General features: G+C 44.3%; 1 protein-coding gene across 4 annotated transcripts in view; it reads left to right on the forward strand.

Moving 5' to 3' along the window:
• dnajc13 (DnaJ heat shock protein family (Hsp40) member C13) overlaps positions 1-20,820 on the forward strand; it is a 29,699-nt gene extending 8,879 nt beyond the window's left edge. For 2 of the 4 annotated variants that reach the window (XM_077554370.1, XM_077554371.1), the window contains exons 8-58: positions 23-118; positions 196-287; positions 1,332-1,498; positions 1,830-1,909; positions 1,981-2,150; positions 2,231-2,263; positions 3,382-3,481; positions 3,566-3,673; positions 3,744-3,899; positions 4,270-4,326; positions 4,400-4,521; positions 4,607-4,682; positions 4,816-4,911; positions 4,994-5,134; positions 5,284-5,301; positions 6,002-6,084; positions 6,175-6,328; positions 6,405-6,508; positions 6,591-6,750; positions 6,830-6,892; positions 6,964-7,065; positions 7,481-7,585; positions 8,068-8,270; positions 8,381-8,465; positions 8,552-8,706; positions 8,793-8,838; positions 9,260-9,414; positions 9,488-9,689; positions 9,779-9,894; positions 9,967-10,045; positions 10,129-10,264; positions 11,291-11,475; positions 11,576-11,650; positions 11,734-11,853; positions 12,027-12,434; positions 12,518-12,631; positions 13,238-13,516; positions 13,714-13,830; positions 15,669-15,846; positions 15,927-16,018; positions 16,097-16,196; positions 16,741-16,815; positions 16,942-17,054; positions 17,146-17,315; positions 17,405-17,447; positions 17,726-17,899; positions 17,973-18,152; positions 18,816-18,956; positions 19,045-19,188; positions 19,302-19,401; positions 19,927-20,820. In XM_077554370.1, the coding sequence (XP_077410496.1) occupies positions 23-118; positions 196-287; positions 1,332-1,498; positions 1,830-1,909; positions 1,981-2,150; positions 2,231-2,263; positions 3,382-3,481; positions 3,566-3,673; positions 3,744-3,899; positions 4,270-4,326; positions 4,400-4,521; positions 4,607-4,682; positions 4,816-4,911; positions 4,994-5,134; positions 5,284-5,301; positions 6,002-6,084; positions 6,175-6,328; positions 6,405-6,508; positions 6,591-6,750; positions 6,830-6,892; positions 6,964-7,065; positions 7,481-7,585; positions 8,068-8,270; positions 8,381-8,465; positions 8,552-8,706; positions 8,793-8,838; positions 9,260-9,414; positions 9,488-9,689; positions 9,779-9,894; positions 9,967-10,045; positions 10,129-10,264; positions 11,291-11,475; positions 11,576-11,650; positions 11,734-11,853; positions 12,027-12,434; positions 12,518-12,631; positions 13,238-13,516; positions 13,714-13,830; positions 15,669-15,846; positions 15,927-16,018; positions 16,097-16,196; positions 16,741-16,815; positions 16,942-17,054; positions 17,146-17,315; positions 17,405-17,447; positions 17,726-17,899; positions 17,973-18,152; positions 18,816-18,956; positions 19,045-19,188; positions 19,302-19,401; positions 19,927-20,021 (6,363 nt within the window). In that variant the 3' untranslated portion in view covers positions 20,022-20,820. The remainder of the gene's footprint in view (positions 1-22; positions 119-195; positions 288-1,331; positions 1,499-1,829; positions 1,910-1,980; positions 2,151-2,230; positions 2,264-3,381; positions 3,482-3,565; positions 3,674-3,743; positions 3,900-4,269; positions 4,327-4,399; positions 4,522-4,606; positions 4,683-4,815; positions 4,912-4,993; positions 5,135-5,283; positions 5,302-6,001; positions 6,085-6,174; positions 6,329-6,404; positions 6,509-6,590; positions 6,751-6,829; positions 6,893-6,963; positions 7,066-7,480; positions 7,586-8,067; positions 8,271-8,380; positions 8,466-8,551; positions 8,707-8,792; positions 8,839-9,259; positions 9,415-9,487; positions 9,690-9,778; positions 9,895-9,966; positions 10,046-10,128; positions 10,265-11,290; positions 11,476-11,575; positions 11,651-11,733; positions 11,854-12,026; positions 12,435-12,517; positions 12,632-13,237; positions 13,517-13,713; positions 13,831-15,668; positions 15,847-15,926; positions 16,019-16,096; positions 16,197-16,740; positions 16,816-16,941; positions 17,055-17,145; positions 17,316-17,404; positions 17,448-17,725; positions 17,900-17,972; positions 18,153-18,815; positions 18,957-19,044; positions 19,189-19,301; positions 19,402-19,926) is intronic. The other 2 variants (XM_077554372.1, XM_077554373.1) reach the window with 2 other exon arrangements.
• Positions 20,821-21,008: the final 188 nt, after the last annotated feature.

Consider the following 21,008-nt stretch of genomic DNA (forward strand, 5'->3'; position numbering starts at 1 on the left):
GGAGTCTTGTGTCGCTTCCCAGGAGCCTGTGAAGCGAATCTTGGCACTGACCGAGACATGTTTGGTAGAGCGGGATCCCGCTTCCTACAACATCGTCACCATCAAACCGTTTGGAGAGGTGCGATCACAACATTGTGACTTTTATACAAGACGTGTGGAATGAAAGGGCTTCTCTTATCTCTGTACTTCCTGCAGGTGTTTGCTCTCATCTGCGACGTTGACAACCCTCAGGTGTTTACAGTCGAATTCATCCGAGGCCAGATCAGAAAGTTCTCATCCACAGAACGGTACTTTAGTAGCCATCCTACCCTTTTTTAAAAAAAAAAAATTATTGTCTGCAAGAAGGATCGCAGCTTAGTTTTTGTTTTTTTTTTAGCTTAAAAAAAAAAGAAGAGTCTTTTACCGCCAAAAACGTTTAATGACGTATACTAAAATCCCAATGAATGCCGCCAAGGACGTTAATTGGCGTTAACTACGTTTTTTTTCTCATTGGGCAGTGCAAGGCCTTGTGCGGCACTGGTTTGTGAATGGGGTTTGTGAAATCCAAAAAACACCCACTAACTATGGCCAGCAGATGGCAGCATTGTATCTCTTTTCAATGGGCTACCATGTATCAAATTACATGAAAACATGGCGGATCTCAGAAAAAGAACGTTTTCAAGGACGACGTGAATGATCAAAGGGAAGCGTTTGTCACATTAAATCTAATTCACAGAGAGTCACTAAACAAAAAATATTAGCGTCAAAGTTACTGTTGTGCAGAAAATGTATCTTTTCACTAAAAGCTTGTTTTCTCCTTATTTTTGCTTGATGTCACTCAAATGACCCATTTTCAAATGGTGATTACTAAAGAACGGAATAAGGTAGAAAAATACTTTTTTTTTCAAATGAAAGAATGGAATCCAATTATTATCCATACTATGTTTATGAAGGCTTAGCACACAATATTCTGTTTGCCTTGAACGATGAGTGAAAATGCTCAAAATCGTCTGGCACTGTTAATTGAATCTTTTCTTTTGTGGTTGACTAAACCAAATTAGCCACTCCCCCCTTCATCCCCCATTTTCAAATCTGCTGTGAACGAAGAGTTTTTTGTTTTTTTTCAAGAACGGATTATTGTCATTTCAATTAATTTTAATGAGTAAAGCGTATTTGCTAAATTAGTAAATTGTGTTACAATTTACAAGCTTGGCCAGAGAATGAATTAAACCATAAGTCAATATACTACTTCATATTTAATTAGATTCTCTCATGCCTATCATTTCTGTTGCGTCATAGCCTTAGAACTATTCCATGATGTCACTCAATCTTTTTCCCTGTAACCCAAACAGGGATTCTCTGCTGGCCAGCCTGCTGGACGGCGTGCGCGCTTCTGGCAATAGGGACGTGTGCGTCAAGATGGCCCCCACGCGGCGCGGCCAGCGATGGGGCCTCCTGAGCATGCCCGTGGACGAGGAGGTGGAGAGTCTGCACCTCAAGTTCCTGGCTGCGCCGCCAAGTGAGTTGTGAATCCAGATTTATTTTTTTTTCCTGGCAAACTATTTTTTCGGTATGGCCATCAGAAGAATTTTGATCTGTGAATCCAGATTTTTTTTTTTCCCTGGCTAACTATTTTTTCGGTATGGCCATCAGAAGAATTTTGATCCCATTTTTTTTGTACATTTTACTTTTTTTTTTTATATTATTTTTATTTTCTAAAAACAACATTATGAGCGATGACTTGACTTCATGGCTGTTAAAGCTACTTTGCTTCATGGCTGTGGCATGAGAATGGCTGATTTTACAACATTATATTGCAGTCCACCTCCCTTTTTAATTTTATTTCTCAGATGGAAACTTTGCCGACGCAGTATTTCGATTCAACGCCAACATCTCCTACAGCGGCGTGTTGCACGCAGTCACACAAGACGTGAGTTACTTTCAGGTTGTCTGCCAGCAAATGCGCACAAGCAGCTCATTTTCCCGTTCTCTGTTTTCAAGGGTCTGTTCTCAGAGAACAAAGAGAAGCTAATCAACAACGCCGTCCTGGCCCTCCTGTCGCAGGAGGCCGAGCTCCCCGCGCTCAACGCCGAGCTGGAGAGCCACTTCCAGGCCATCCGCCGCCTGGTGGCCTCCAAGGCCGGCTTCCAGGCCTTCACTCAGCTGCCAAAGTAAGAGCCGCCGGCTGCAGTGGCGCGCAGGTCCCGTCGTTACTGAGCTGCTGGTAATGGGCATGCTCTGTCATTCCAAGGTCTGGTCAAGGGTCTGGACTCACAGACGCAACGTAAATATGAATCCATACATCTCAGTCTGCCCGGCGTCTGCCTCTCTTTCCCGCCTGTGCTCCTTTTTTTAGTTTGCTTTCGCTCAATACGTTTTTTTTTTTTTTTTTTGCATCTCTTTGTAAGGCTCTAATCGATCTGTCAGCCTCAATTTGTCTTCTTTTGTTGTTTTGTCTCAGTCTTTTGTATTAAGCGTCTTTCTGGGTCACTGAGATGTATGATAGAATTGAATTTGTTACCTTTTTCAATATTTTTGGAAATGTTCCCAGGCAAAGGAGAGAGAGAAAATTGTTTTATCCTGAGTGTTTCCCCTTATGTAACCGCCATATTAAAATGGGCAATTTTTTTTTTCACAATATAAAAAAAGCTGTTCCCAGGTGTTAAGAACGTTTAACATGCTTTCATCCAAATACACCGGGGATCTACATTCATTTGAATTTATCCACCCACATTGCTTGGATTGGCCCGTTTTGAGAGGGCGCCCCTGTCTCATGGCAAATCTGCTACGATTAATCATTATACTGATAGCTATATGGATTTTGTTGCCATGACGACGAGAGGCGGGGCTTGGAGGTCGAAATTGGCAAGTGGCTTTGTCATTTGCTCACTTTTTCACTGTAGCTACTAGCTAGATCATAGGTGTCAAACTTCGGTCCTCGAGAGCTGCAGTCCTGCAGGTTTTGGAGGTTTCCCTCTTCCAACACAAGCTGATTCCAATCAGCAGGATCGTTATCAGGCTTAGGCAGAGTTTGCTGATGAGCTCATCAAATATCAGCTGTGTTGGAGAACGGAAACATCCAAAACCTGACACCTAGATTTTCATTTTTTTTTTTTTAATAAAGACATTTGCTGCCAAAATGCACATTTCCGCAACCAGGCAGATAACAAATTATTTATGCTTTACTTTGTTGTTTAATTTCAAACTTAATGCGTGGGCAGGCCTTCCAGAGACGCAAGTGTTGTATACAAGTAATTCAAAATGACATTTTCCATAACATGTCCCCATCTTTGAGCAACGTCAACAAAACCCCATAATCCGCACCCATGCCGGTTTTCAATAATCCAGCATTAGTCCAGTGTCTTGTCTGATCTGAAACAAGTGCATTGCGATGTTTTTCAGGTTCAGGGAAAAATTAGGAGTGAAGACGGTGAAAGCTTTAAAGAGGAACAACAACGGTGTGACGCACGCTGCAATTGACATGCTTTGCGCACTGATGTGTGTAAGTAGCGTCTCGTGGTCTTCGCACATGCCACACGAGTGCGAAAGATCTTTTCTGAGCACCACCTCCTCCTCTTACCATCAGCCCATGCATGACGACTACGACCTGAGGCAAGAGCAGCTCAACAAGGCGTCTCTGTTGTCATCCAAGAAGTTCCTGGAAAACCTGCTTGAAAAGTTCACCACCAATGTGGTACGTTCGTTTGTTTCAAAGGTCGAAGTGGAGCATCGTTTTTCTTCAATTGACTGTTTTTGTCTTGCAGGACCAAGGAACTGGAGCTTTGGTCATCAGTTCCCTGCTGGATTTTTTAACGTTTGCCCTGTGCGCCCCCTACAGCGAGACCACCGAGGGCCAGCAGTTTGACATGCTGCTGGAGATGGTGGCCTCCAACGGGCGCACGCTCTTCAAACTCTTCCAGGTTGGCAATGGATTCATGACCTCCACAAGGGTTTCGTTATGCAAACGTGAATCCCTTGCGGGGATTAATAAAGTATCTATCTATCCATCCATCCCATAATAGCTATAAGAAATAGTCTTTCTATAATTAAAATAAAAAGTTAACCTTTTATTAGTCCATGTTAAAAATTAAATAATTTTAAGAAGTGTTTTTTCTATTTAGAAATAAAGCTTGCTGTAATTGAATCTGAACGGAGCAAAACTGTGTGTGTGTAAAAAAAAAACATTTAAACATCCATTTTCGGTTTCACATCATCATCATCTGTGGTATAACTCTAAAAGTTCCATTTAAAATTCATTCACGCGAGTGTTGCCTTATTCTTTCTTCTTAGCATCCCTCTATGGCCATCGTTAAGGGAGCTGGTCTGGTGATGAAGGCCATCATTGAGGTAATGAGAAGAATGTTGTGTAAATGGGTTGAACCGCTTCATTTGACGTGGTCACGCTCTCACTTTTTCACAGGAAGGAGACAAGGAAATCGCCACCAAAATGCAAGAACTGGCTTTGAGCGAGGGGGCCCTTCCTCGCCATCTGCACACCTCCTTGTTCACCATCAGCGCCGACCAAAGGATGCTCACCAACAGGTCACGGGAGGGCGGCGCTGGCAAGCTCACGAGCAAGGAAACGCACCTGAAATTGAACATGTCGCCTGTTTTTTGGTCAATTTAGACAGCTGAGCCGTCACCTGGTGGGACTGTGGACCGCAGAGAACCCCGTCGCCATGAACCTCCTCAAGAGAATATTGGTAACATTGTCAACCGTTTTAGCTTTTTGAATGGAAACTGTCATGAGACTTGCCAAGGGTTGGGATTTTTGCCTGATTTTTGTCATTTGAACTCTTCATGGTAGCAAAGTTGTCTATTGTGTTGACTTTGTAGCCGACAGGCCTGCTCGCTTACATGGACAGTCCCGACCCAGTACCGGAGAAAGACGTGGATCGAATGCACGTCCGAGATAACTTGAAAATTGCCACGGTAGGGTCGTGACCTCACATGTGATGTCACAATCCACCTGCCCTCTTTTAAGATTTTTTTCCCCCCCCGCCTCCTGGTGTAGGACCTGCTGAACCGCAACAAGGTGCCTGAGTGGCAGCGGATAGCCGGCAAAGCAGCCAAAGAGGTGGAGAAATTTGCCAAGGAGAAGACGGATTTGGTCCTCATGCACTGGAGAGACAAGATGGGCATTGCCCAAAAGGAGGTGAGGAATATTTGACTGGTGGCTCAACTTGACAGTCTTGAACAACTACCGCCTGACAAAAAGCCAACCATCTTGTGGTGTTTCATGCACCAAACAATAATCTCTCTATGTTGTCTCCACCCCTCCCGTCTGCTGTCAAACTATTGTAGCAGGACAGAAATAACCTGGTGAGTAAGACCCGGCCAACAGGATTTGCGCCCTTTTCTCCATCTGCTGTCTTTCCAGCCATGTGTTCATTGTTTCCATCTTCTCATTAAAAGCTCCGTTTCGTTTCAAGTCATGTGCTTACTTTAAAAAAAAGAAAAAAAAGATGATTGGATGACAATGGCGGCTGTAAGGAATAAATATCTAACATCCACATAAATATATAGGTTTCGGACTACAGCCCTTTATTTTAAAATAAGAAATCATTTATGGGTTTTATGGTACAGTAATCCTTGTTAATCAATGGGGTTATTCTTCGAACCTTCCTCACAAAAGACAAAATCCACGGAGAAGTGACCAAATGTTTATTATCTATTGTAAAGCTTCATGTATATAATACCAAAATATATGCAAATGAAGTGCAGGTATTTTCTTTTTGTCCACTTGGGGTTGGCATGCTCACATTCTACACTGTCATATCTGTGATGTTGAATGTGTGTGTGCGCGCGCTTTTCAAACCCATTTAATATGTTTGTCAAGTTAATTTTTTTAGCCCACTGGTGGCTTTGTTTCCGGTGCCATTTTGTCTTTTTCTTCACACTCCCTCCTCCATGCAAGTTGTCCATCCATGCGTGTTCATTCAGCGCTTTTCTTCTACTCCCATTTGTTGAGAATAAGCACATTTTAAATGCTTAATAGTGATATTTTATCATCTGATTGCAGAATGCCAATCAAAAGCCTGTCATCCTGAGAAAGCGACGACAGCGGATCAAGATCGAAGCTAACTGGGAGCTTTTCTACTACAGGTAGGCGGACTTGTCTGTACCCAAAATTCTTGAGTCGACTTATTTTTACTAAGGAGCTGCACGCTGATGAGTCACAATTTCGAATTTAAGATTCCAGCTTGACCACGCCCGCTCCAATCTCATCTGGAATCTGAAGACCAGGGAGGAGCTGCGGGACGCGCTGGAAGGGGAGATGCGCGCCTTCAACGTGGACCGCGAACTTGGCAACGCCACCGTCATCTCCTGGAACCACCAGGAGTTTGAGGTTCGAGGTTGATTAAATGCCAGCTTTTCATCACTTTGCTTTCAAGTAACAGAGGAAACTCATAATATCTTCGCAGGTGAAATACGAGTGCCTTTCCGACGAGATCAAAATAGGTGACTATTACTTGCGCCTCCTGCTGGAGGAGGATGAAAATGCTGAATCGAGTGCCATCAAGAGATCGTGAGCAAACAAACTGTTGTGACATTTTTGCTTTTGCGTCGCAAAGCGTGACCTTTCTGCGTCTTATTCTTGCGCCTTCCAGGTACGAGTTCTTCAACGAGCTTTACCACCGCTTCCTGCTCACGCCCAAAGTCGCCATGAAGTGCCTGTGCCTGCAGGCGCTCACCATAGTGTACGGCAAGTGCTTTGACGAGATCGGCCCCTTCACCGACACCAAATACATCGTGGGCATGCTGGACCGCGTGAGTCACAGCCCGAGCGAGAGACGCTTGCTCTTGTCATGCCGCGTTTGCTTGAAATTTTGAAATTGTGTGCTTTCAGTGTTCGGACAAGCTGGAAAGAGACAGACTCATCCTCTTCTTGAACAAGTTGATTCTCAACAGGGTGGGCTACCAGAAACTGCGATCTTCGTCCGCAATAAGGATTTACTAACCACGCATTTTCCTCTCCTGCAGAAAAACGTGAAAGACGTAATGGACTCTAATGGGGTACGCATCCTGGTGGACCTGCTCACTTTGGCTCATCTGCATACCAGCAGAGCTACGGTGCCGCTGCAGGTAAACAGCATGTTTGGCCTGGATTTCCTACTAAAGGAAAACTTGATTCATTGAGCCATTTTCAGCAGTAAAAAGTTAATATTTTGTCCAAAATGAATTTGACAACTTCATTATTTTTCTTGTACAATTAATACCTTTAAAGAACAGTTTTTCCACCTGCTGTCGACTGGAGATGACATCACCTGTGCTCAGGAAGTAGATAACGACCAATCGTGGCTCAGGTGATGTCATCTCCAGTCGACAGCAAGTAAAAATTTTTTAAAAAAAAACGTTTTTAAAGGTATAAATTGTTCATGAAAAATAATGAAGTCATCACACTCTATCTGGACAAAATATTCATTTTTTTTACTGCTGAAAATGGCTCAATGAGTCAAGTATCTCCTCAAATGAGTTTGTGTTCCTGAACGTTCCCCAGAGCAACGTCTTGGAAGCGGCGCCTGACATGAAGCGAGAGAGTGAGAAGGAGTGGTACTTTGGGAACGCAGACAAGGAAAGAAGAGGACCTTTTAGTTTTGAAGAGGTGTGGATTCCTTTATCTCAATATCTAATGGATTAATAATTACATCACACCATATTTCTACCTTGCTGAAATTAACCCGTTTTGAGCACTTTTAATCATAAAACAACAAATGCGCAGTAAGCACACTGAATACACGAGCTTCCGTCAGCAATGCAGACAAGCTAACAGGTTAGCCAGTTAACAGCCAGGCAACTCTTCACGCTCATTCGCTGACACCCACGTCACTCACCAACCCAAGCCCTGCCTTTTAAAGCCATACGCTCTCTCAGATTTCTTGATTAATATGCAGGTTAATTGGTAGGGTGTACACTTGTCCTGCCTATCTTCAAGTCAGTGGTACAGAAATTTGATGTTGGGTTTAAATAAATTAGCCTCATTGTGACGTCCCAATTCAGATCGACTAAAAAATTACCCCTTTTAAAAATAAAAATCACAAATCCCAGTCACAATAATATCTTTTTTCCCATGTGGTATGATTTCAGATGCAGGAGTTTTGGACCACGGGCGTCCTGTCGGCCAAGACTCGCTGCTGGGCTCAAGGCATGGACGGATGGCGCCCCCTGCAGGCCGTGCCGCAGCTGAAGTGGTGCCTGCTGGCCACGGGGCAGGCGGTGATGAACGAGACGGACCTGGCCACGCTCATCCTCAACATGCTCATCACAATGTGCTCCTACTACCCCAGCAGGTCTCCGGAGCTTTCTGGATATATCATGATGATATTAATACATAATTCAAAACCATGAATGACTATCGATTCTTTTCTTTTTTTTTTTTCTCTCTCTTCTTTTCTTCCAGGGATCAAGATAACGCCATTATTCGTCCATTACCAAAGATCAAGAGGATGATAACTGACACCGCTTGCCTGCCTCATATTGTTCAGGTACAATATGACTCATTAACAGACATTTTCCGCTTTTTAAATGGTATTTTCTAATTCAGGTTGTTTTTTTTCTTTTTAAATTTTAGCTTCTCTTGACGTTTGACCCCATCCTGGTGGAAAAGGTGGCCAATGTCTTGTACCTGGTGATGCAGGACAACCCCAACTTGCAGCGACTCTACTTGACCGGCATCTTCTTCTTCATCATGATGTATACGGGCTCCAACGTGCTTCCTGTCGCAAGGTACGAAATGCGCTTTTGTTCATCTGCTTCGACATTGTGCTGCTGTTGGATGAGTTAAGCATGATGTGAGTCTTTCGTCCTTTCAGGTTCCTGAAGTACACTCACTTGAAACAAGCCTTTAAATCTGAAGAGGTAAAATTGTCTTGTTTTTAGAATACAGTTAACCTTCGCTATTGGCGTAGATTTAGAAACCAAGCCCTGACACTAATAAAGTATGCCCCCCTAATTTTTTAAATAATTGCCTATATTGTTTAAAGCCTAAGTATACTACGAACAATGATCTCGAAATACTTGCAGAAAGAGCATGCAATACTCACAAGCATAGATTCTTTATCCTCTGCATAAAACTGCTATTAGGGTGCTCGTCTTCTGTTTCATCATCAAATCCACGTATATTATGTCTATCTGTTATACTGCCCTCTGGTGGCCATTGCACACACACCACTTAAATCTCATTGATGCATGAAATCACGATGCACACAAACTGAGTCTTTACATTTAAGTTTTGAAAATCGAACCGTTCTATGTGAGTGACACCTGCTTGTATCCCTAGTCCAAAGGTCAGGACATCGTGCAGCGTAGCGTTCTTGGATCGGCCCTTCCCGAAGCCATGGTGTGCTACCTGGAGAACTATGAGGCCGAGCGCTTCTCTGAGATCTTCCTCGGAGAGTTCGACACCCCCGAGGCCATCTGGAGCTGCGAGATGAGGTCGGTCGGCCGGTCGCTCGCAAATCCTCACAGTGAGCGAGGTTCCGGAGTTTGATCACTCTCTGTCTTTCAGGCGCATGATGATTGAGAAGATCGCCGCCCATATTGCCGACTTCAGCCCGAGGCTGCAGAGCAACACGCGCGCCCTCTACCAGTACTGCCCCATCCCTGTCATCAGCTTCCCCCAGCTGGACAACGAGCTCTTCTGCAACATCTACTACCTCAGACACCTGTGCGACACCATACACTTCCCCGACTGGCCTATTCGAGATGCTGTATGTTCCTTTTCTTGCTTCCATTCGTTTTTTTGTTTTTGTTTGTTTTTTAAAGAACAACACTTGTTTCAACATCGTTAACCTCTAAGGTGAAGCTGCTTAAGGACACCCTTGAAGCATGGAAGAAGGAGGTGGAGAAGAAGCCCCCTTCCATGTCAATAGATGATGCTTACGAAGTCCTCAACCTCCCCAAAGGACAAGGGATGTAAGTGAATTTCCTCCACTCTGAAACCTGATTGCCAGTCGGAATGCTTTATGCATTTTTTTTTTTTCAAAGGCATGAGGAGAGCAAGATCAGAAAGGCTTACTTCAGGCTGGCGCAGAAGTACCATCCAGACAAGAACCCTGATGGCAGGGTGCGTGTTTGTTTGTTATTTTTGTTATACCACCTATCACACATGGCTTTTTGCATCCCCATGTTTTATTTCCACTCTTTCAGGACATGTTTGAGAAAGTCAACAAGGCCTACGAGTTCCTTTGCACAAAGTCGTCACGAGTCGTCGATGGGCCCGACCCGGAAAACATTATCCTCATCCTCAAGACTCAAAGCATCCTTTTCAACCGGCACAAAGACGGTATGTAGACACGGGCCAATTTGAATGGTGCTTCAAAAAGTCAAATGTCTGGTCTAGACATGCAAACCGGTAGGGCTGAGTATCGATTCTAATTTTCTCAATCAATTTGATTTCGATTCACAAGAGTTCAGTTTGATTCGATTTCAATTTTTCCCCGATTCGCTTCACTTCAATCCGATATTAATTATTTAACACAAATTCTTCTTAAATATAAATAAAAACTGCACAAGCATTACATTTTGTGGAGGCAATAACTGATTAAATGATTTAGTTTATTATTGAAAGTAACACGTGTTACAATGACTTAAGTGTTACGTAAACATTGACATCAGCAAGGATGAGATAAAAAATATTTTCATAATTCTAATTCAATAATTGCAAATACAAATTTAAAAGATTCTGAATTGTCCTGAAGTGCAATAAATCGGGTCTTTCATAAATGTTAGAAGATACTTTTAAATTCATGTGAACAGTTAAATTTCAAGAAAATGGTAAGACAAAAAAATCTTTAAAAAAAATCTATTTTCTCATGATTTTATGGGAAAAAAAGATATTAAAATAATTGATTAATGGTTTTATGAATCGATTTCAGGCTGGAAAAGAAAAATTGATTCAATATTGATTATTAGATTAAAAAAATAATAATAATAAATCCCATCCCTACAATCCAGGCAAGGAAGAACCCATTTAACGGATAACCACACGACATTTTTGACGAGTGCTTTATGACGCGACCTTGAAAAAATACACGGACTGAGAAGGATTTTAATGACCCGGCTCGACAAAAAAACAGCTTCAGTCGGTGCTCAGTCTGTGTGACTTAAATAACAATCATAAAACAATCACCAAAAATGTGGGCATCCGTCAAGGACGGGGGCCGACAGAAAGACAGAAGTGCTCACCTCTGCCAGTTGCATACTATGTGTAGAAATAAGTCTTAAAACCGTCTAATTTCAGCAAGTGTTAAAATGTCATTCATGATCCGAAGTACTGAAGTGGTGCGAATGTCTTCACTTTTCCAAACAGAGCTGGAGCCCTACAAGTACGCCGGCTACCCCATGCTCATCAAAACCATCACCATGGAGACCCAAGACGACCTTCTCTTCTCCAAGACCTCCCCTCTCCTGCCGGCCGCCACCGAGCTCGCCTTCCACACCGTCAACTGCTCGGCACTCAACGCCGAGGAGCTGCGGCGCGAGAATGGAATCGAGGTTTGTTTTCTGATTTTGATTCGATTTTTTTATTTTATTTTTTTAAGTACGTCCAACGTGCAGAGCAATGTTAGGATTGTGCCTGTCGAACCATCCTCAGGTGCTGCTTGAGGCTCTCTCCCGCTGTGTCGCCGTGTTGACTGCATCCAGCAAGGCCGACGACATGGCCGTTCAGGTACGCGACGCTAGATCCATCCCGCATTACTGTCTTTTTACAAAGAACATTTGCAAATAAAAGCGAATATGTAAATGTCTCAGGTGTGCGGGCACATCTGCAAGTGCTACAGCGTGGCGGCTCAATTTGAGGAATGCCGAGAAAAGATCATCGAGCTGCCCTACATCATCAGAGACCTCTGTCATATCATGTACTACGGAAAGGTCAGCAATCAAAATGGCCGCCTTGGCTCAATTTCTATGCAATCTGTCGACCAAAACCTGTTGTTTCCGGTTATCATTGCTACAATACTCGCTTCTTAGAATCTTAATCATATATCCCAAAAGAGGCTTGTCAGACTTTGATAAAGTTGTGTGTGGTGGTCGCCTTCCCTCAGGGTCTCCCCAAAACCGCAGCCCTGGCGGTGCAGTGCATCAGCTCCTTCGCGGTGGACTTCTTCCTGCAGACGCAACTGTACCACGCCGGCGTGCTGTGGCACCTGCTGGTGCAGCTCTTCAACTACGACTACACGCTGGAGGAAAGCGGCGTCCAGACCAGCCAGGACACCAACCAGCAGGAGGTGGCCAACCACCTGGCCAAGCTCAGCCTGGTGTCCCTCAGCCGGCTGGGGGGCTTCCTCCTGCCGCCGCCGCCGCCGCCGCACAGCCCCAACGGCGGCAACCCCGCGTCGGAGACCAACGGCGTGGAAAGCGTCCCCCCGGAGAACCCCAGCATCCGCAAGAGCCTGGCCGCCATGTTGACGCCGTACATCTCCAGGAAGCTGGGGGTGGGATCTTCAGCCGAGGTTGGTTGAACTGCCGGAGGCGGAGCGGGAGGTCGCCGCCGTTCCGAAGGGAACTGGGACTGAACGCTGTTTGATCTTTGAAGGTCTTGAAATTGCTGAACAGCAACACGGAGAATCCCTACCTCATCTGGAACAACGGAACAAGAGCGGAGCTGCTGGAGTTCCTGGAGAGTCAACAAGAGGGGAACATTAAAAGAGTAAGATGGACGCTGGTGTTTGATCGCAAGTGACGTATCCGAGCTGCATCTTTTTAGGCCAAAACCCATTTTTGGCAGAAAAAAATACAGATTACTGATTAATCTGCCGATTTATTTAAAAATATATATTTAATTTACTGTGCTAACCTGTGACCTCGGGGATTGTATTTGGTGCCATGTCATGTGGAAATGTGCGTTAAGACAAAAAAAAAAAAACAATCCTTGGATGTTTGCATCCTTGAATTTTGAGAAAAGAAAGTATATAAGCAATAATCGATTTAATCGGTCGGGCCTATCCAACCCGGGCAGCACGGTGCAATAGTGGGCAGCATATCTTCCTCACAACTCTGAGCTTCTGGTTTGAATCTTACCCAAGATTCATAATGACCCCAATTCATCCCCCCCTCCTTTTTCACGTAACATCTCTGGTAAACGGATCACTAATGTTCCGTTTACAGATGATGCGCTACTTACATAAACACTAATGAACACTAGGGGGCAGTAAATTCTGGCCTGATGTTGTTATAAGCTCTGAATTCTCGAAGAAATGTTATGCTGTAGGTGAATTGCTCTTATTTTGTCGTCTTTTATCCTGGCCATGTGTAGGCATTTTTTGATCACAGTGAGGCAGACCGTAGTCAGTCAAGAGAGGATTTGCCCTGGCTCAGCCGCAGTAGAAAGAAACGGCAGAAGGAAGGAGAGAGAGAAGGAATGCAGACAGAAAGAGCAGAGATAGAACAAGGAGAGGCCGGAGACGAGACAGATGGAGAAGAAGTTGACATTATAATGCTTCAGAAAAAGCCAAATAAACGTGAGCCCAAAGTTTCGCTGGGTTGTTGGAATTCAAGACAGATGACAGATTCGTCACGTATGACTAGTGCGCAGGTAGGCATTTTTGGGAACAATTCATTGTTGGATTCCAATAAGAATTCTCAAATGTTTTTATATAAATATTTATATATACAGTATATATAACAATATATTTTCCAGCTCTAGGTCGCGAATCTCATGAGAACAAAGTCCTTAGAAAACGGATGGATATTCATTTGACCTTAGCTGACTTTCTTGTTCTCTCTCGACAGGGGGAGAACGATGAAGGCTTTGGTGCCGACTTCATATTCAGCGAGCACAGCAAAGAGCTCATCGTCGGCGAGATCTTTGTCCGCGTTTACAACGAACAACCAACTTTCCCACTAGAGGTAAGCTCTAAGAAGTACAGTTGCAGATTTATTTTTTATTTCTTTTTACAAGAATCACCCAACATTTTAGGACTACCACACCTTGGAACCACTGCAAAGTTGTAGATTCCGACATCACCTGTACCACACATTTGATAGAAAATATCGTTTTTAATACATTGTACACAAATTACCCAAGTACTCCATGGAGATTCTAAAATTGTTATTGACATCCTGAGAGCAGGGATGTGATTTTTCCGCTAATTCGCGGAATTCCGCTTTTTTTTATCCCCCCCCCCCCAAAAAAAAAAAAATTCCGATTTTTTATTTTTTATTTTTTATTTTTTTTTAGTAGTAGTTCATTGTGTATGCACATGACTCCGACAGATAACATCTTCTGCTATAACAAAGACATTTGTGGTATGCTCTAATATGAGTTACTTTTCATTTGGTCATGATACAATTATTTGTTCATGAAATTTGAACTCTTCAACATTATTGATGTGTTAACTTAGTAATCACATTAGTTAGATATGATGATATTCTCAGTGATAGTTTTTAAAAGCAAAGGCAGTCCAATGTATTTGAATGTGACTGATTTTGAGTTGACTAAAACTGCCATTTTATATGGGATAGTTCAATATACATTGAAAATTTATGCTGTTGTTTTGTCTATTTCTTTGTCATGTGAGTGCATTGAAAGTACTTAAAAACACGGAAAACCCATGAGCTCCGGGGGGCTTCGCCCCCCTTGTCCCCCCACCAGGGCACTGCCCTGGACCTAGCTGGGTGCCAGCGGGCCCCAGACCCCCGGCTAAATTTTCAGATAATTTCACTTTGGTCAAATCACATCCCTGTAAGAGACTTCAAGGAATTGGTTTAAAGTGTTGAAAAAAAAATGGTGGTATGCTCTAGATCAGTGGTTCTCACCCGCGGTCCTCACGTACCCCCATCCAGCCTGTTTTCAATATCTCCCACAGCAATACAGGTCTTTCAAACGATTAGCTAATCAGCAAGCTTGCGTGATGCCTGATAACGATCCTCAGGTGTGTTGGCTGAGAAAGACATGGAAAACAGGCTGGATATTGGTACTCGGGGACCGGGGCTGAGGAACAGTGCTCTAGATCAGAGGTCCCCAACCCTGGTCCTCAGGGACCGGTATCCAGTCTGTTTTCCATGCCTCCCACAGCCAACACAGGTGATTCATATCATCAGCTAATCAGCAATCCCTGGAGAAGGCTGATAACGATCTCCACCTGTGTTGGCTGTGGGAGGCATGGAAAACAGGCTGGATACCGGTCCCTGAGGACCAGGATTGGGGACCTCTGCTCTAGATCTTCTTAAACTCATTTATACCAAAAAACTTTTAATAAATACCTTATTTATTTATTTTTATGCAAGAGTATGCAGAAGGCTTTGATGCAGCTTCTGGCATGAAAAGGTGGCTTAAAGCAATGGTAGTTGTTACAAAAAAACGGTCAGTAGGGGGCAGCAGAGTATAAGAGATCAGCCAGGGCCATGTTGCAATAAGCTCTTTTTGACATTGTTTTTACCAGAAATATGAATTTTGATGAAACTTAGCTGTATTCTAATGCTAATTGCTGCAAAACTGAAACAGCTATAAATATACTTTTTTTTTTCCCGATGAAAGAAGAGACTCTAATCTTTCTTTTTGTAGGTTCCATGTTTTCATAGCAATAGAACACAATATTCTGTGGGCCTTGCAAAATCAATCCAAATTTAGTAAAACAGTCGGGAGTGAAGGGGATTGCCTCGGTGAAAATGGCTGGGAGTGAATTTAATTACCCACTTGAGAGTATTTCTTTGCTGTGTAATGACCTTTTCCTCCTTGCGTCCAGTATCCCAAAGCATTTGCAGCGAGCCTGCTTGACTACGTGGGCTCGCAGGCACAGTACCTGCACACGCTGCTGGCCATGAGCCAGAGCAACAAGGTGGAATCCCAGCAGCACGCCGAGCGGCTCCGCTTCGCCGAGATGGCTCTGGAGGCTCTACGCAACGTCATCAAGAACAACCCCGGTGAGACGCGGCTCCATCTTGTCACTGATTTCTAAGAAGATGCTTTATTTATTTTATTTTTTTTTATCCCATCCTAACAGGCTCTGAGACGGAGTGCATCGGTCATTTCAAGCTGCTTTTCTCCCTGCTGCGGGTTCACGGCGCTGGCAGGGTGCAGCAGCTGGTGCTGGAGGTGCAAAAACATCCCAGAATGAACTAATCAAGTGTCTTGGACGCCGCTTCATTAGAGTCTCGTCCGCTTTCCTTTTAGGTTGTCAACACGGTGACGTCGAATCAAGAATGTGTCAGCAACATTGCCGAGTCGCTGGTGCTGTCAAATCTCCTCTTGCTGCTGCACTCGCTCCCATCAAGTAAGTCACAAAATGTCATTGTGTTTGATCTGGGGTTCTTAACTCAATTGCTCCCAAAAATGTATAAATACGTTCCATTTTAAATATTACCATGCTCCCGAAGACGTATTTGTTGTTTTTTATGCAAGAGCTTACAGAAGGATTTGATGCAGCCTCGGAACTGAAGAGAAAATGCTTGAAGCAATGCTAGTTATTACAAAAACGGCCAGCAGGTGGCGGCAGAGCATAAGAGATCAACCAGGGCCATGTTGCAAAGACCTATTTCCGCCGCTGTTTTAAACAGATTTGTGAATAATGATGAAACTATATTCTTATGTTAATTGCTGCAAAACAGAAACCGATAGAAATGTACTTTTTTTCCTGATGAAAGAAGAGACTAATCTTTCTTTTGGGAGGTTCCATGTTTTTATGGCAATAGAGCGCAATATTCTGTGGGCCTTGCAAAATCAGTCCAAATCCAGTAAAACAGCCGGGAGCGAAGGGGGTTGCTTCAGATAAAATGGCTGCCAGTGAATGAGTTAATTATCAATGTGTGCCCTTCTAGGTCGGCAAATGGTGTTGGAAACGCTCCATGCTTTGACATCCAACACCAAAATAGTCAAAGAGGCCATGCTCAAAGGTTTGTGTCAACCTATTTTTAAAAAAAAATAATAATTTTTATTGCGCAGAATCTTTTGTTTTTCCGCCAACCTTTTATGAAGCCAAAGCAAATATTTCCAGTACATTTTTCCCTTTCTTTCTACAGGGGCCCTCATCTACTTGCTGGATCTCTTCTGTAACTGCACTCACCCTCAAGTTCGCACACAGACGGCCGAACTCTTCTCCAAGATGACTTCGGACAAGCTGGTCGGGCCCAAGGTGGGTGTGGCAAACCCGCTCGGTCATCAAAATCCATCTGCGTGAAATGCCGTCACATTTTCACATCTTTTCTTCCTTTTTTTACCATCAGGTTCGCCTGACTCTGATCCGTTTCCTCCCGAGCGTGTTCATGGACGCCATGCGGGACAACGCCGAGGCGGCGGTCCACATCTTCGAGGGAACGCACGAGAATCCCGAGCTCATCTGGAACGACGGCTCCCGGGGGACGGTGTCCACCACCGTGCGGGAGATGATGCTTGAGTAAGTCCCCGTTCAAGTTAAAGAGTCAAAATCCGGAAAGAAAGAAGAAGCCAAAGAGTTCAATTCTGTTTGCCGTTTTCTTTTTCCAGGCACTTTAAACAGCAGAAGGATAATCCTGACGTCAACTGGAAAGTAAGTTCACAAAAGCGGGCCCGGGTACAAGTACTGATAATCGACCGGCCACCGAGTGGGCGGAGCCACTGACTGCGTGATTGTGACTTGACGCGGAACGATAGCCAATCAGGAAGCTGTTGCCAGTCAAATAGAGAAGCAGCTGGTTGGATTGAGTCTTTATACGACCACAATCTCGTTATTAAACAAACTAACAATTTTCTGTTTTCTTGTCACAAGCTTTGTAGTCTCACATTTTGCTGAAGAACAAATGATGAGCTTTGCGTGTTTGTGCTCAGTTGCCGGAGGACTTCACCGTGGCGTACGGAGCAGGGCAAGGCGAGCTGGAAGTGGGCGGAGTCTTCTTGCGCATCTTTATTGCACAGCCGGGCTGGGTGCTGCGCAAGCCTCGCGACTTCCTGGTATCGCTCCTGGAGACCCTGACGGAGCTGCTGGAGAAGAACAACCCCAATGTGAGCCGAATGCGGGATCGCTGTTTAAAAAAACAAAAAACAAAATCGACCCATTCCTAAAATGTGCTTTCAGGGGGAGGCACTGGAGACTGTCACCACGGCAGCCGTGTGTCTGTTCAGCACGCAGGCACAGCTGGCCGATCAGGTTCCGCCTCTGGGTCACTTGCCCCGCATCTTAGCCGCACTAAACCACAAGAACAACGCCATTCCCAAGAGTTCCATCCGCCTCATCCATGTGCTCTCTGATAACGAGGTAATCGGCTCCCCCTCGTTCAACGTATGTCAACCCTCACAATTCATGCAGGTTTGAAACCAAGAGCTAAACTTTTTTTTTTTTACATTGATACCCTAAATATACCCTAAACTATGATCGCAAAAAATATATATCCATTTTTCAACCTCATTTTACAACAGTTTCTATTAAAATAGATCTTATATGCTCTTCCCCTCACCTAAAGTTCTTTAGTGCCACAGCACTACTTTTACGTTAGACAGGGATTTGGCGCCACTTTGTGGCATCTGAGAAGATTTCAGAGCGAGCAACTGTGTTTTTACGCAAACCACATAAAACTGTCTTACGAATGTCTGATAGCTAAATGCTAACGCACAATGCAAAACACAATAGACTGGCTAATGAAACTAGCATCAAAATATATTCATTAACCTCTTTGGAAAAACACGGATTATTACTGCAGCTTGGACAGTCTTCATGTAAATATGTACATGCATAGCTTATACTGCCCCCTGGTGGCCAATGCATGCACATCAATACATGAAATCATGATGCACAAACAGCATTCAAGCCTCAACTGTATGTGGTCAGGTGAGTAGATAAGTTTGCATTTGGTGATTCACCAATCGGGCCAATATCACTCATTCCTTTTTGGATGTGCGACATATGATGATGTTTTTGTAGCTCTGCGTGCGCTCCATGTCCGCCCTGGAGGCCATCGGCCCGCTGATGACCGGAATGAAGGCCCGCACAGACATGGCCGGGCTGGCCTGCGAGGCGCTAAACCGCATGTTCCAGAAGGAGCAGACGGAACTGGTGGCTCAGGTAACGTTCCTTCGTGGCATCGCAACCTCAAGACCCGAATGATTTGAGAACGCTTTTGCCCCAGTTGAAGTTTCTTCCTGCTGCTCAGGCACTCAGAGTGGACCTGGTTCCGTACCTCCTCAAGCTCCTGGAGGGAATCGGACTGGAGACCCTGGACAACCCGTCGGCCACCAAGGCCCAGATCGTGAAGGCGATCAAGTCCATGACCCGCAGTCTGCAGTACGGAGAGCAGGTCTGAGGCTTTAGCTTCGAATAATCTTGTGATCAAGGGGTCATTTGATTTTTAACAGATGGTCTCTAATTTTCAAATGGGGGTGGGGGCGGGGGGGTCGCTCCACTTTCCAGGTGAACGAGATCCTGGCCAAGTCGTCCGTGTGGAGTGCCTTCAAGGACCAGAAACACGATCTGTTCATTAATGAGTCTCAAACCGCAGGCTACCTGACAGGTAGACAATTTTCTAGCCATTCACTCTGCTTGTAATTGCATAAAAGAAAAATGGTGGGCGGTGCATTCTTAATGCTTTATTCAAAACACACACACCTTGCTGTTGAATCCAAACCTCTTTTTTTTTTTTTTTTCCAAATCCCCTGAACTTCCTGCTCCGCCTTTCGCCGTGCTTTCTTTTCTGTCCTCCTCCTCAGGAGTTTCCACTCCTTCTCTCCTGGCCGCCAGCAGCCCACTGCGAGGGGGGCTCTAGACTCCCCAGCTGGGCCCTCAGAGCCCTCCTCTCTGTTGCACTAATACAGGTAGCCTTTCACCTTGACCTAATGGCCTGTTCACAACTCCATTTCATTCCTGTCTTGCCACCTTGACAATCCCAGCGGGGGGGAGTATGAAAATAAGACGGTTTTGGATGACAATCCAATTGCTGCTAGTCTTCAAATATTCATCAACAGTGTGTCCCATGATATAATAGTTGCACTTTGCCAGGAGTTGTCGTACCTCTGACCTGTCGTCCCGACACCCGCAGGGCCAGGAGTAGCCGGTTACCTCACGGCAGCAGCAGCAAGCAGCACCACCGTACTGCCCAGCGGCCCACCCCCGGTGGACAGCGATCAAGGCTGACGAGGGGGGGGGGGACGCGCACTCGCAAAAGCCTACTCAGGCTCTAGCTCCCAGGCCGCCCCGTTCGGCTCACCCGACATGCACGAGGGGGACGCAGATGGGGAGGAGGATGTCGGTGACTCCTCCCCGTATCGCCACCTGCCCTCTCCGACCGGCGTCTCGTAAATTGTTTGAAATTGTCTTAACAGACGGGCCATGTTTTGTTTCTGTGATACACCTTTCTTCCGATGAAATGCAGAAGAGTTTACTTTTTGTATGAAGATATTTTTTACTCTAGATTTTCTTCTGTTTTTCCCATTGCGGGAAAAAACATTGGAAGACTGTTATTGTGCTGATTATGTCTCTTCTCCTTCATCTTAGTCCTCTTGCAATGTCCCGATTGGCTCCACTGGCCCTGTCCAAATTGTCAGCCTCAATCCAGGAGTTTTATTATAGGAAATTGCAAATGAGAGTTCGCCTGTCTTTGGAACTCAAGGATCTGTAGATGCCGCCCTTTTGACCTCAATTCCTACTTCATTCCATGGCTGCCCCCTCAATTTTAAAAAAAATAATTCCCCTTCCCCAGAATGAAAAACAAGCACTAGAATATTTATAAGTGAATAACTTCAATATGAAACGAGCTTCTGCTACGTCGACAGGACGAATGATGTTTGAGTCAGTGCGAAAGACTAGTGCAGTTTGTGACCTGTTCAATGTAATATTGCGTATATAAACTTTATATTGAATGTACATTAAAACAATTATGAATCAGTCGCACTTGTACATAAAATTTTAAGAATAAAAGGGAACCTACAGTGTTGTTCATTTGTTGTATGTGTTTCTTTATGTTCTTCAAGTGAGCCTTACTGGTTTTCATTTGATTGAATTAAGTTTACGACCTAGAAGTATTATTTTAAATAATAAATTATATTATATTATTGATAATACGTTATCGTAAATTAGGGGTAAAGTACATTTTCCGACGTGGACCGAGAACGAACAGTTCAT

The sequence above is a fragment of the Vanacampus margaritifer genome, chromosome 20 (genome assembly GCF_051991255.1).
Source record: "Vanacampus margaritifer isolate UIUO_Vmar chromosome 20, RoL_Vmar_1.0, whole genome shotgun sequence".
In the NCBI taxonomy this organism is placed as follows: Eukaryota; Metazoa; Chordata; class Actinopteri; order Syngnathiformes; family Syngnathidae; genus Vanacampus; species Vanacampus margaritifer.